General features: G+C 46.4%; 1 protein-coding gene across 4 annotated transcripts in view; it reads right to left on the reverse strand.

The window, feature by feature from the left end:
- Positions 1-4,385: 4,385 nt before the first annotated feature.
- The window catches only part of LOC105493387 (TRAF-type zinc finger domain containing 1), a 29,106-nt gene continuing 20,555 nt past the window's right edge, over positions 4,386-12,936 (reverse strand). For all 4 annotated transcript variants that reach the window (XM_071071042.1, XM_071071043.1, XM_071071045.1 and 1 more), the window contains exons 7-12: positions 12,248-12,324; positions 9,689-9,919; positions 8,123-8,243; positions 5,847-6,186; positions 5,488-5,560; positions 4,386-5,255 (exon numbers count right to left, since the gene is read on the reverse strand). In XM_071071042.1, coding sequence (XP_070927143.1) covers positions 5,199-5,255; positions 5,488-5,560; positions 5,847-6,186; positions 8,123-8,243; positions 9,689-9,919; positions 12,248-12,324 — 899 coding nt within the window. In that variant the 3' untranslated portion in view covers positions 4,386-5,198. The remainder of the gene's footprint in view (positions 5,256-5,487; positions 5,561-5,846; positions 6,187-8,122; positions 8,244-9,688; positions 9,920-12,247; positions 12,325-12,936) is intronic.

The following is a 12,936-nucleotide window of genomic DNA, read 5'->3' on the forward strand; positions in this document are numbered from 1 at the left end:
CGGGAAAAACGGTTATGACAGAGCAGGTAATCAGAATGAGTCAGGGTGGAGCAGAGAATCGAAAAAGGTTGCTTTATGAGGAAGTTAAGTTTAAAAGAAGGCAAAGAATTGAACATACTGACATATTGATTCTTTGAAAAGAAATTTAGAACTCATATCTAACACCACCATGGAATACTATGTAGCCATAAAAAAGAATCAGTTCATGTCCTTTACAGGGACATGGATGAAGCTGGAAACCATTCTCAGCAAACTACCACAGGAACAGAAAACCAAACACTGCATGTTCTCACTCATAAGTGGGAGTTGAACAATGAGAACGCATGGACCCAGGAGGGGAACATCTCACACCAGGCTTGTCTGGGTTGGGGGGCTAGTGGAGGGATACCATTAGGAGAAATACCTAATGTAGATGACGGGTTGATGGGTGCAGCAAACCACCATGGCACATGTATACCTATGTAACAAACCTGTACATTCTGCACATGTATCCCAGAACTTAAAGTATAATAATTTTTTTTTAAAAAAACGCTAACTTTAGGCCGGGCGCGGTGGCTCATGCCTGTAATCCCAGCACTTTGGGAGGCCAAGGTGGGCGGATCACCTGAGGTTGGGAGTTCGAGACCAGCCTGACCAACATGGAGAAACCCTGTCTGTACTAAAAATACAAAATCAGCCAGGCGTAGTGACACATGCCTGTAATCCCAGCTATTAGGGAGGCTGAGGCAGGAGAATCACTTGAACCTGGGAGGCAGAGGTTGCGGTGAGCCCAGATCGTGCCATTGCACTCCAGCCTGGGCAACAAGAGCAAAACTCTGTCTCAAAAAAAAAAAAAAAAAAAAAAAGTGCTAACTTTGGTGGAAATGTCCCAGATGTGTCTTTTTCATAGGCAGAGCAAGGACCCTCTTGGACAAAGGACAGGCAGCTTTCCTTCCTTCCCCTGTTGCTTCAGGGTGCTGGGAACAGGGAGCAAACACAACCACTCACAGCAAAGAGAGATTTCTGTTTAGATGAGAAGCTGAGGAAGATGCCTAGCTGTCTCCCTGGCCGAGCAGAACCAGGAGTCCCCTGCTCTCCACTGCTGAGGCCATCGCACTGGGCTGCCTCTTGAGAGATAAGTACTGTTCAAAAAGTGTACCATCCACTAAAGAGAAGATACTCATCCTCATTTGTCAGCAGGGAGATACAGATTAAAATGACAATGAGCCGGCTGCGGTGGCTCACGACTCTGATTCCAGCACTTTGGGAAGCCGAAGAGGGAGGATCACTTGAGGTCCAGATCAAGAGTTCAAGACCAACCTGGCCAAAAAGGCCAAACGCTGTCTCTACTGAAAATACAAAATTTAGCCGGGTGTGCTGGTGCGTGCCTGTAGTCCCAGCTACTCGGGCGGCTGAGGCGGGAGAATAGCTTGAACCTGGGAGGCAGAGCCTGCAGAGAGCTGAGGTTGTGCCACTGCACTCCAGCCTGGACAATAGAGCAAGACTCTGTCTCAAAAAATAAAAAAGAAGGCCGGGCGCGGTGGCTCAAGCCTGTAATCCCAGTACTTTGGGAGGCCGAGGCGGGTGGATCACGAAGTCAGGAGATCGAGACCATCCTGGCTAACATGGTGAAACGCCGTCTCTACTAAAAATACAAAAAACTAGCCGGGCGTGGTGGCGGGCTCCTGTAGTCCCAGCTACTTGGAGGCTGAGGCAGGAGAATGGCGTAAACCCGGGAGGCGGAGCTTGCAGTGAGCCGAGATCGCGCCACTGCACTCCAGCCTGGGTGACGCAGCAAGACTCCGTCTCAAAATAAATAAATAAATAAAATAAAATAAAATAAAATAAAATAAAAAAGAAAAAAGAAGTAAAGTAAGGCCGGGCGCGGTGGCTCAAGCCTGTAATCCCAGCACTTTGGGAGGCCGAGATGGGCGGATCACGAGGTCAGGAGATCGAGACCATCCTGGCTAGCACGGTGAAACCCCGTCTCTACTAAAAAATACAAAAAACTAGCCGGGCGAGGTGGCGGGCGCCTGTAGTCCCAGCTACTCGGGAGGCTGAGGCAGGAGAATGGCGTAAACCCGGGAGGCGGAGCTTGCAGTGAGCTGAGATCCGGCCACTGCACTCCAGCCTGGGCGACAGAGCGAGACTCTGTCTCAAAAAAAAAAAAAAAAAAAAAAAAAAAGAAGTAAAGTAAAATAAAATGTCAATGTGATATACTACACCACCAAAAGGATTAGGAAGACAATACCATGGCTGGGGAAGATGTGGAACAACAGAATTCTCATACACTGCTTATGAAAATGTAAACTACTCCTATTTTGGAAAACTGTTTGGTACTCTCTCTACACATACCTATAACCCAGCAATCCCACTCACAGGTATAAACCCAATAGAATTACCCACATTCACCAAAGGACATGTATGAGAAAGTTCACAGCAGCACTAACAGTCACAGCCAAAACTGGAAGCAAGTTGAAGGCCCATCAACAGTGGAATAATTTTTTTTGTTTTTTCTTTCCTTTTTTTTTTTTTTTTTTGAGACAGAGTCTTACTCTTGTCACCCAGGCTAGAGTGCAGTGACGCAATCTAGGCTCAGTGCAACTTCTGCTTCCCGAGTTCAAGCGATTCTTGTGCCTCAGACTCTCCAGTAGCAGGGACTACAGGTACCCACCACCACGCCCATCTAATTTTTGTATTTTTAGTAGAGATGGGGTTTCACCATGTTGACCAGGCTTGTCTGGTCATGCAACAACATGGATGAGCCAGTAACATAATGAACAGCAAAAGAAGCTAAACCTAAGAGGGTACTTAATGGTAGGATTCCATGGATAATGTTGAACATGGACAGTAATAACTGATAGTGATAGAATGTCAAGGTATGGGTTACGTTTGTCCCGGGATGGGGAGAGTGGCCTGGGAGTATGAGGAGTGTTGTGGTATCTTAGTAACATTCTGTTTCTTGATTTGGGTGGTGGTGACAAATGTGTTCACACTTAGCTGTACACATCCATGCACTTTTCTATAGGAACGTTGTACTATATAGATGGTTTCTTATAAGTATGCCAAAACAGAGAAATCAAGAAAGAAAAGTATACATTCTGTCTTCATGAAACCAAGAGACACATGTAATTTCAATCATAATTTATGAAAAAGGACAGCTGATGAGAGAATAATAAATGACTTAGCCAGAGTATATCATAAGAAGCAAGATTATTTGCACCATCTTTTAAAAAAAATGTAATAGAGAAGAATTGGAGACCCCATATGCTAGGGAAGAACAGGAATTGGAAGTTCATGTAAAAAGCAGTTAGAATTAACAAGACCAGAAGTTATATATATTTGGAGAAACAACCTCAGAAACTCACAACTCCAGCCCTGTGGCATTTGGAGAGGGAATGATCAGACCAAAATGGCGACAAAATAAAGTCTGTCTTCTGAACATCCCAACCCCTTTCGCAGTGCCACTCCAGGTTTAGACTGCAGACCAGAAGACCTCTCTCTGAACTAACTCAGAGAAAAGACCTACAGAGATTGACATCTAGGGATCGCCAGTGAAAATGCCACTTGATTGATTGCCCTACAGTGAAAGCCAGCAGTTGAGTTGCTCTTAGTTCCCTATTCTTACATGCATAGCCAGCCAGCCAAGCAGTAGCAGAAGGAAAAGTCTACAACATAAAACACTGAAGTGAAAATAACTCCCAGGAAATGGACAACACAAAGAGTAGAAGATATCAAAAAATATGCCGCAAAAGTACAAGAAAAAGTATCCATTAAATAGGGGGAAAAAAGACTGTGAGAAGATAAAAGATACAGGTTTTGAAAATTACTATTAGAGGCCAGGCGTGGTGACTCACACCTGTAATCCCAGCACTTTGGGATAATTCTTTTCAATAGAGTACTGCCTCCACAAAGAACTGGCCGCATGGTTCCCGTGTCTAGTGTTCCATCTATGAAATAGGGCAGTTCCTCCTACCTTTGCCACCCCAACAGGTTGTTCAAAGAACAAAGGAACTCAAAATGACCTAAGGTGCTCGATAGTCCTATGCACACGGAGGCACTGAGGGGTAACAGCTAATCCTGCTAGGGCTCAACTCCTCTCAGGATGGAGGCATTTGAAGAATCTGCTTTTCTCTATTCAGTCAGAGGCACACCCATTCTAGCCCCAATTATCACTGGAGCTGCAGCAAGCCTGTCAGTTTTCTCAGAAGTCCAATTTAAAACACTACAGGTTCAATGTCTGTGTAATCCGAGAAGGGACTCACGGTGGAGCTGCAAGGGTTACTGGAGTGCTGGAGAAAGCCCAGCCCCCGCTCACCTCCTCCAACCCCAGGGCTAACTCCAGCCTACCCTGGCCTTCCCTGCAGTCTCTAAAGCACACAGGAGAAGGAACCACAAGACTGAGCTGAACTCCAAGTACAAACTTTATTTCTATTACAAGGAAGTTAATAATAATTATAATAGTAAAATAAAAACAAGGGGAAGGGGCTCTGACACTTGGTTTTCAGAGCAAGCATGGGGCTGCGGCAGAGCCCAACATAGCCCCTGTGGGGACAGGGAGCCCTCAGCCCTCCCCATTAGAGAGCAATGAGGACAAAAGATCCATGCTCCCCCAGGAACAGAAGGCAGTGATGCCAAATGCCAAGGAAGCAGCTTAAAACACAGTCCCCAGGGCACTCACCTCCAGCTCAACACATCAAAAGCCTCGTTACTGACAGACGTTGCAAGTGGCCTGAGCACCTTACCAGAGTGCCTCACACACACCTGGGACCCAATCGAGTGTGGACAGAGGTGGTACAGGGAGAGGTTGCCCAAAAGCCCCCAAATTTAGGCCCCAACAGGGCAGAAAATCACTTTACTGGTTGGTACCAGGTTTCCAAAATCTTCCCCTCCTTCCACCGGGACCGCACAGCACCAAGGGGCAGTGGCGACACTAAGTCAAAAGGGAGCCCTGGCAGCCGAGGTTGCAGCTTGTATTTCACTGCTGCTGAAAGGTGGCAGCTAAGGCTGAAGCATTCCTCAACCACCACCCTGCTCCCTTCCCTCAAACCCAAACCCCCACAGTACAACCCCAAAAGACACAAAATGGCCATAACCTAGAAAAATCTAAAATCTGGAAAATCTCTCCCACCCAAAGAGCCAGAGAGGTGGGCCTGCACGGCGGCAAGTGCTGCTGTGCACAGAAGACAGGAACCGATGTAAAGTCTCTGGAGACACCATTACTCCTCCTCTTCCTCCTCTGCATCCCCAGCTCCTTGTTGCTTGGAGGGCTTTGCCTGGTAAACAACACAACACAAATGAAGCTTTATGTAAAAAGTGAAAGAGCAGTACTCCTCCCCTGGATCCCTGAAAATGTGTTGCTTCCATAGAAACCTCCTCAAAAGTCAAAGGAACAGTCTTTCAACCACAACCAGCCTGGTTCCAGCAACTTCTACAACTTCAGGAGCCACACCAGCCCCACCATGTCTGAGTCCCCCCTGAGCATCGTTGGGTTGGAGCCCACGTTACCTTTGCAGTTCTGCTGCGGTAGTTGGCAGCTGCAGGGGTGACCCGGGAATTCCTGCCACCTTCACTCCTACCGCTGAAAGAAAACAATTGGAAACTAGCTCCTGAGGTGTCCCTGAGCAAAGGTCAACAAACTCAGAGGGAACAGGAAGCAGCCCTATGCTCGCAGACAAACCCCAAAAAACCCATGGGCCACAAAATAATTTTTTTGGAGTCAGGTGACAATACAGGAAAAATCCATACTCCTCCTCTTACCATGCAAGGACCTCAGTCTTACCCCAGGCCCAGCAAGGGTAACCAGGCCTTTGCCCATGTTTGCTTCAGCTACTCCCAGGCCCCATTCCTGGGCTACTGATTCTTACCTAGCTCCGTATCTCCCTGCAGGCCCATGGGGGAAAGAGGGCACAATGTTTTCTGGGTAGAGACTTTGAGGAGGGCGAATCACTGAAATGTGCCCAGGGGCTATGGCCCCATTTTGACTGTTTTGATTCCGCCCCTGGATGTCCTGGCTGTCTGAGTTGTTAAGCTTCAGCACACGAGGAGGGCTGGGCTGGCACCCAGGTCTGGGGCCTGATGTTGATCTTGATAGCTGGTTGTAGGTAGCTGTCATATTGTTAAAGGGTCGGCTGGGAGGCAGACAGGAGGTGGGCCCATTAGCAGTTTCCTGCTTAATATCATCCAGGTAACCAGAAGACAGGTCTCCTGAGAAGAGAAAATGGTAACAGCTTTAGGAAAAAGCCTGCTCTGGCTATAGTGCCAGGTTTAGGGCAAGAACAAAAAGATTCCAGATAGAAGACAACTGCTCAGCCAGGTGTGGTGGCTCATGCCTATAAACCCAGCACTTTGGGAGGCCAAGGCAGGTGGGTCACCTGAGGTCAGGAGTTCGAGACCAGCCTGGCCAACATGGTGAAATCCCATCTCTACTAAAAAAATAAAAATAAAAAATTAGCCAGGTGAGGTGGCAGATGGCTATAGCCTCAGCTACTCAGGAGGCTGACACCAGGAGAATCACTTAAACCCGGGAGGTGAAGGCTGCAGTGAGCCGAGATCATGCCACTGCACTCCGGCCTGGGCAAGACAGAGCAAGACTCTGTCTCAAAAAAAAAAGACAACTGCTCACCCCAAAAGGCTGCTAGACTCCACATCTCCAGGGCAGAGTTGGCGATATTTTATCTATTCTGCATATATTATATGAGTCCTCAAAGACAGCCTCCTAACTATTCAACAACAGTGTGCAAGCAAACCTTGAAAAAAAATTTTTTTTTTTGAGATGGAGTCTTGCTCTGTCGCCCAGCCTGGAGTGCAATGGCATGATCGTGGCTCACTGCAGCCTCTGCCTCCTGGATTCAAGTGATTCTCCTGCCTCACCTCCCAAGTAGCTGGGACTACAGGCACCCACCACCACGCCCGGCTAAATTTTCTATTTTTAGTAGAGACGGGGTTTCATGATGTTGGCCAGGCTGGTCTTGAACTCCTGACCTTGTGATCCACCCACCTCAGCCTCCCAAAGTGCTGGAATTACAGGCGTGAGCCACTATGCCCAAAGGAAAAATAATTTCTAATTGGTTTTGTAGTGGTGAGGTTTCAAAAACAGTTTACTTGCCTAAACATGAGGCTCTTAAGTAATAATAATAAGTTTGAGGCTGGGTATGACGGCTCACACCTGTAATCCCAACACTTTGGGAGGCCGAGCTGGGAGGAACACTTGAGCACAGGAGTTCAAGATCAGCCTGGACAATGTGGCGAAACCCCAACTCTACAAAAAACTAAAATAAAAATTAGCTGGGTGTGGTGGTGGGCACCTAGCCTACCTATAGTCCCAGCTACTCAGGAGGCTAAGGGTGGGAGAATAACTTGAGCTCAAGAAGTTGAGACTGCAGTGAGCTGTGATCACGCCACTGCACTCCAGCTTGGATGACTAAGAGACCCTGTCTTAAAAAAAAAAAGAAAAATAATGTTTGAGGTCAGTCACAGTGGCCCACGCCTGTAACCCCAATGCTTTGGGAGTCCAAGGCAGAAGGACTGTTTGAGGCCAAGAGTTCAAAATCACCCTGGGCAACATAGCAAGACCCTATCTCTACAAAAACAAAAAACTAGGTGGGTGTAGTAGAGTGTGCCTGTAGTCCCAGCTACTTGGGAGGCTGAGGAGGGAGGATCACTTGAGCCCAGGAGTTAGAGGCTGTGGTAAGCTATGATTGTGTCACTGCACTCCAGCCTGGGTGACAGAGCAAGATTCTGTCTCTACAAAAAATTAAAAATAAATAACAATAGGTTTGAGTACCCTAAGTGTATTTCAACTTGAAATGGGGGTCCAGGGTAGCTACCATAAGGTCTGCAAATTATCTACAAATAGTCCACTAAGTGCACAGACAGGAAACCAGAAACTTACTACAAGCACTAACTACTACGTGTATCTCACGGATGTCCGCAAAGCCATTACCCTAAAAATCACACACTTGAGAGAGCTCAGTCTAATGTGGGATCACAACTACCTGCAGGAGTCTCCCATGAGACCCTAGTGTGTTTGGAAATTCGAGATGCAGGTAATCCCCACATTAGAGCAGTGGATGAGAAGTGGTAAACAGGCCGGAGCCAGCAGTGGACCTGCGGCCTTGGCTCAGTCCTGGCTAATAAATACCCTGGTGTCTGACACGCCTCCTGGGCAGCTCTGGTGAGTTCTCTTGAGGCTGGGAATCCAGTCTAGGAATCCCCTCTGTCACATGGTTGGTTGCTGTGGCTGGGCGTTGGTCACACTGGTCCTAAACAAGAAAAAACAGAATTAGTACCTCTGAATTGAGTCATTCCCAGAAAAGAGCACGCGATGGGAGGAACAGCAGGGTATTCCTTATCTGGATGGGGACTTTGACAACCTCTGAAAGTTCTGGGAACTTTCAGAAACCACACATTTGGAATGGTGAATTCAATCCCATCGGCACCTGAGGCACTGACAGAAGCACTTTCTGATTTGTGCAGGGATGAGGGAAGGGCTGGTCTTGGAGCAAAAAAAAAACATTTCTTTCTTTTTTTCTCTTTTTTTTTTTTTAAGACTACTCAAGTGCAATAGTGAGAAGAGGGGAAGGAGTAGAACAAGGAGTTCGATCTGTGACTGTGAACAATCAACTGAGATAACTCACTACCTTCAGAGCAGCTGAAAAGCATTTCTATACTCTCACCAGAGTATTTATTTGTGTGGTTGCTTATTTCAGTCTGCCCTAGAGGGTAAGCAGTCTCTTATCTACTGTTTGATCCCAAAGCAGGAGTCTTTTTTTTTCTTTCTTTTTTTTTTTTGAGCCAGAGTCTCGCTCTGTCACCCAGGCTGGAGTGCAGTGGTCTGATCTCAGCTCACTACAACCTCCACCTCCCAAGTTCAAGTGATTCTCATGCCTCCGCCTCCCGAGTAGCTGGGATTACAGGCGCCCACCACCACATTCAGCTAATTTTTGTATTTTTAGTAGAGACGGGGTTTCACCATGTTAGCCAGGCTGGTCTCAAACTTTTGACCTCAAGTAATCTGCCCGCCTCAGCCTCCCAAAGTGCTGGGATTACAGGCATAAGCCACTGCGCCTGGCCTCTGAAAAGCAGGAGTCTTTATTATAGAAATGAAATGTACAATGTTCTAGTAACAGCTGCATGGCATCAACTACAGAAATGGTACCTGCAGTGTTGACTCCCACTCCCCGTAACATATACTATTGAGCAGAAAACATATTTTCCACTAACAGATTGGAATCCTATACTGTAAATGCTGAAAAATGACTTCATATTGTCTAGTCCAACTCCCTCACTTACAGATGGCCCCAGTGAGGGGCATCCATAGGACAAAACCAGAAGTAGACCCTCAGGTGTCCTACAGTGCAAGTCTCAAATGCCACCACAATGGGAAAAACCCACCTGGTGAAAAGCAGGGAGACTCTCATCTAAACCTTCTGACAAGGCTTCCTTCCACACCTGCTCAAATAGAGTCCTGGCTCTTTGGCCCTCAGCTAGTAACAAGATGGCTTCAGTTGCCTGAAGGGAGGGAAAGTCTAAAAGCCTGCGTATTGGTTACTACAGACAGCTTACAAAGATGACACGGCCAGAAGCCAAGTGTGTGCATTCCTTGTCAGGATGGAATGCAACTTAAAGGCTAAGGAAGTGTTCGCAGCTCTGGAAGCCTCAGGTTCATGCACAGAGCCACATGGACAGGGACTCCAGGGACCCTTACCTGGTGATGGAACAGCACCTCCTCTTCCAGCTGTACCCCACAGAATTCACAGGGGATGATGATGCTCTCCTCCACAAGGCGTGAACTGCTCAGGCCCATCAAAGAGTCTAACTGCTTACTTGCAGCCTGTTGCAAGAAGTTCTGGAAGATGACATCATGTTCCTCCACCCCTCTAGGGGAAGAGCTGCCAGTATTGAGTGAAGGTAAGGCACGTGAAGGGTTACAGCTTGTCTGTCATTCAAAAAATATATGTTAAAAACAAAAATCAGAGGTTAAAAAACTACATTCCTAAGATATTTTCTAGAAGTCAAATAATTTTAACAATGCTTGGCTGGGCACAGTGGCTCATGCCTGTAATCCCAGCACTTTGGGAGGCCGAGGCAGGCGGATCACGAGGTCAGGAGATCAAGACCAGCCTGGCCAAGATGGTGAAACCCCGTCTCTACTGAAAATACAAAAATTAGCCGGGCATGGTGGCACTTGCCTATAATCCCAGCTACACGGGAGGCTGAGGCAGAGAACTGCTTGAACCTAGGAGGCGGAGGCTGCAGTGAGCCGAGATCACGCCACTGCACTCCAGCCTGGGCGACAGAGTGAGACTCCATCTCAAAACAAAACAAAACAAAACAAAACAAACAATGCTTAATATTGGAAAGAGGAACTAAAAGGGGGACTATACATAGAACACTCATTTTACTTTTAAATATTTTTGTGGGTTTTTTAAAAGTGTGTTCATGTGTTTATTCTTTTTAAATTAATTTGAAATGATTCAAGGTTCTTCCCCTCACACCCATACAGTAAAAGAGAGGCACAAATATTCTCTATTATCTTTGCTAATGGATTTTCTACAGTACTCCTAAAACAAAAACTACATGTATTCAAATAGTATATTATTTCATATATGAGGGAAAGTATGTTCCACTATACAGAGCACAGGCACTACTTAGTAGTTGTGGAAATGCCAGACTAAGCCAAACCAAATGAGCGTATTGAGGGAATAAGAAGTCCCTCCAGGCCAGGCGCAGTGGCTCACTCCTGTAATCTCAGCACTTTGGGAGGCCAAGGTGGGCAGGTCACGAGGTCAGGAGTTTGAGACCAGCCTAGCCAACATGGTGAAACCCTGTCTCTATGAAAAATACAAAATTAGCCAGGCATGGTGGTCCGCGCCTGTAGCCCAGCTACCCGGGAGGCTAAGGCAGAAGAATAGCTGGAACCCGGAAGGCAGAGGTTGCAGTGAGCCCAGATCACGTCACTGCGTTCTAGCCTAGGTGACAGAGTGAGACTCCATCTCAAAAAATAAAAATAAAAAATAAAAAAATAAAAAACACAGAAGTTCCCTCCATCAGGGAATCCTCAAACACATAAAGCTATTTGCTCATCATTCCTAAATGGCTCGAGAATAGTCAGTCATTCAAATAACTGACACCTTTTCGGATACCAAGTATTTAGAGATTCTGAAACCGGGAAAACTCAGAACCTGCCCTCAGGGAACTCAGCCTAGTGACGCAGACCAACAGGAGATCAGAAGACCATATCATAAAGTGATAAACTATAAGAGAGGTGGGCACGGACTTTCAGAAGCACACAGGTGTGGTTCCTGACCTAGCCTTCATAGTACCTCTCAGGATGGCTTCCATAAAGTCACATCTGAACCAACTCTACAAGTAAGGGGGCTCTGTTGTTGGATGTGTTAAGGAGACAGTGGCAGAAGGCCAGACACCTTTCAGGTAGATAAAGGAATGTGTAGAAAACACCCTTGACCTTTCTAGAAAAATGCAAGGACTTCAATACAGCTCCAATAAATCAAAATGTGGCATGAGATGAGACCAGATCACAAGATGGGTAGTGGAGATATATGTGCACCAGTCACTACCACATGAAAGGACTGCTAGCATGAGATTTCTAGGTCTGCTGAAATGAGCATCATTCCCCGCCCCCTTTGTTTTTTTGGTAGAGCTGGGGTCTCACTATGTTGCCCAGGCTGGCCTCAAACTCATGGGCTCAAGCAATCCTCCCACCTCAGCCTCCTGAGTAGCTGGGACTACAGGCACAAACTACTGCCATCACTTTTTCTTTTTTTTTTTTTTTTTTTGAGACGGAGTCTCACGCTGTTGCCCAGGCTGGAGTGCAGTGGCGCGATCTCGGCTTACTGCAAGCTCCGCCTCCTGGGTTCACACCATTCTCCTGCCTCAGCCTCCTAAGTAGCTAGGACTACAGGCGCCCGCCACCGCGCCCGGCTAATTTTTTGTATTTTTAGTAGAGACGGGGTTTCACTGTGGTCTCGATCTCCTGACCTTGTGATCCGCCCGCCTTGGCCTCCCAAAGTGCTGGGATTACAGGCTTGAGCCACCGCGCCCGGCCCTGCCATCACTTTTTCTTAGAAGGAACAAGGCTAAGTTTTCATATCTGTATGCCAGTCACACCATGGAAAAGAACATTTGCTATTCCTACCACGGGCATTGTATTAAAATGATTTGTTCAAGGCCTCATGTGGCCTGTAATGCCAACTACGGCCTGCATACATTCCAACTAAAAGTCCTCAAGTAATTCGTAACACACCTGATGGTCAATCAGCAGTTCCTCTGGGTAGAGCTCCTCACAAAATTCACAAGGCAACATGGTCTCGTCAGCTGCACCTAGGTATTAGGCCACATAATGAGACTCAGGATGAACAAAAACAAATTTGAATTTAACCTTTTATCCTCTTTATGGGGTCTTATATAGAAGTTTAGCTTTCTTTAATGTTTCTTATAGACAGCAATTTGTGGGGCTGTATATTCTCAGAGGGAACCCATCTAAGAGATAAACTCTAGGCAAAAACTTCCATTATGAAACAAGAAATGTACTTGACCCCAATTTCCTGAGTAGCAGTATAGTAGTAGTTTACCTGCTACTCACTACTCTAAGGAAGCGATTTAAATCGTAGGCAATAATCTTAAGTGTTTTCCACACACTATTTCAATCCTCAGAATAAACTTACGAAGCAGATCCTACATTATCCTTATTTTACAGATAAAGAAATTGAGCAAACTGGCAAATAATATCATGAATACTCCTCCCAGTACCAAAACACCCAAAAAATCCTGACTAAAAGTAACTGAAGTGAACAAATCGATACATTTTAAAACCAAGATTCCCAGACACAACACCCTCAGTAAGACTGCTAAACAAATGGGAGGGTGAACAATGGGGGGATGCAGGGAAATTAACCCTTCAACCCAACTAGATTTTAGTTCTGGGTAGAAGAC

The sequence above is a fragment of the Macaca nemestrina genome, chromosome 10 (assembly GCF_043159975.1).
Source record: "Macaca nemestrina isolate mMacNem1 chromosome 10, mMacNem.hap1, whole genome shotgun sequence".
Classification (NCBI taxonomy): Eukaryota; Metazoa; Chordata; class Mammalia; order Primates; family Cercopithecidae; genus Macaca; species Macaca nemestrina.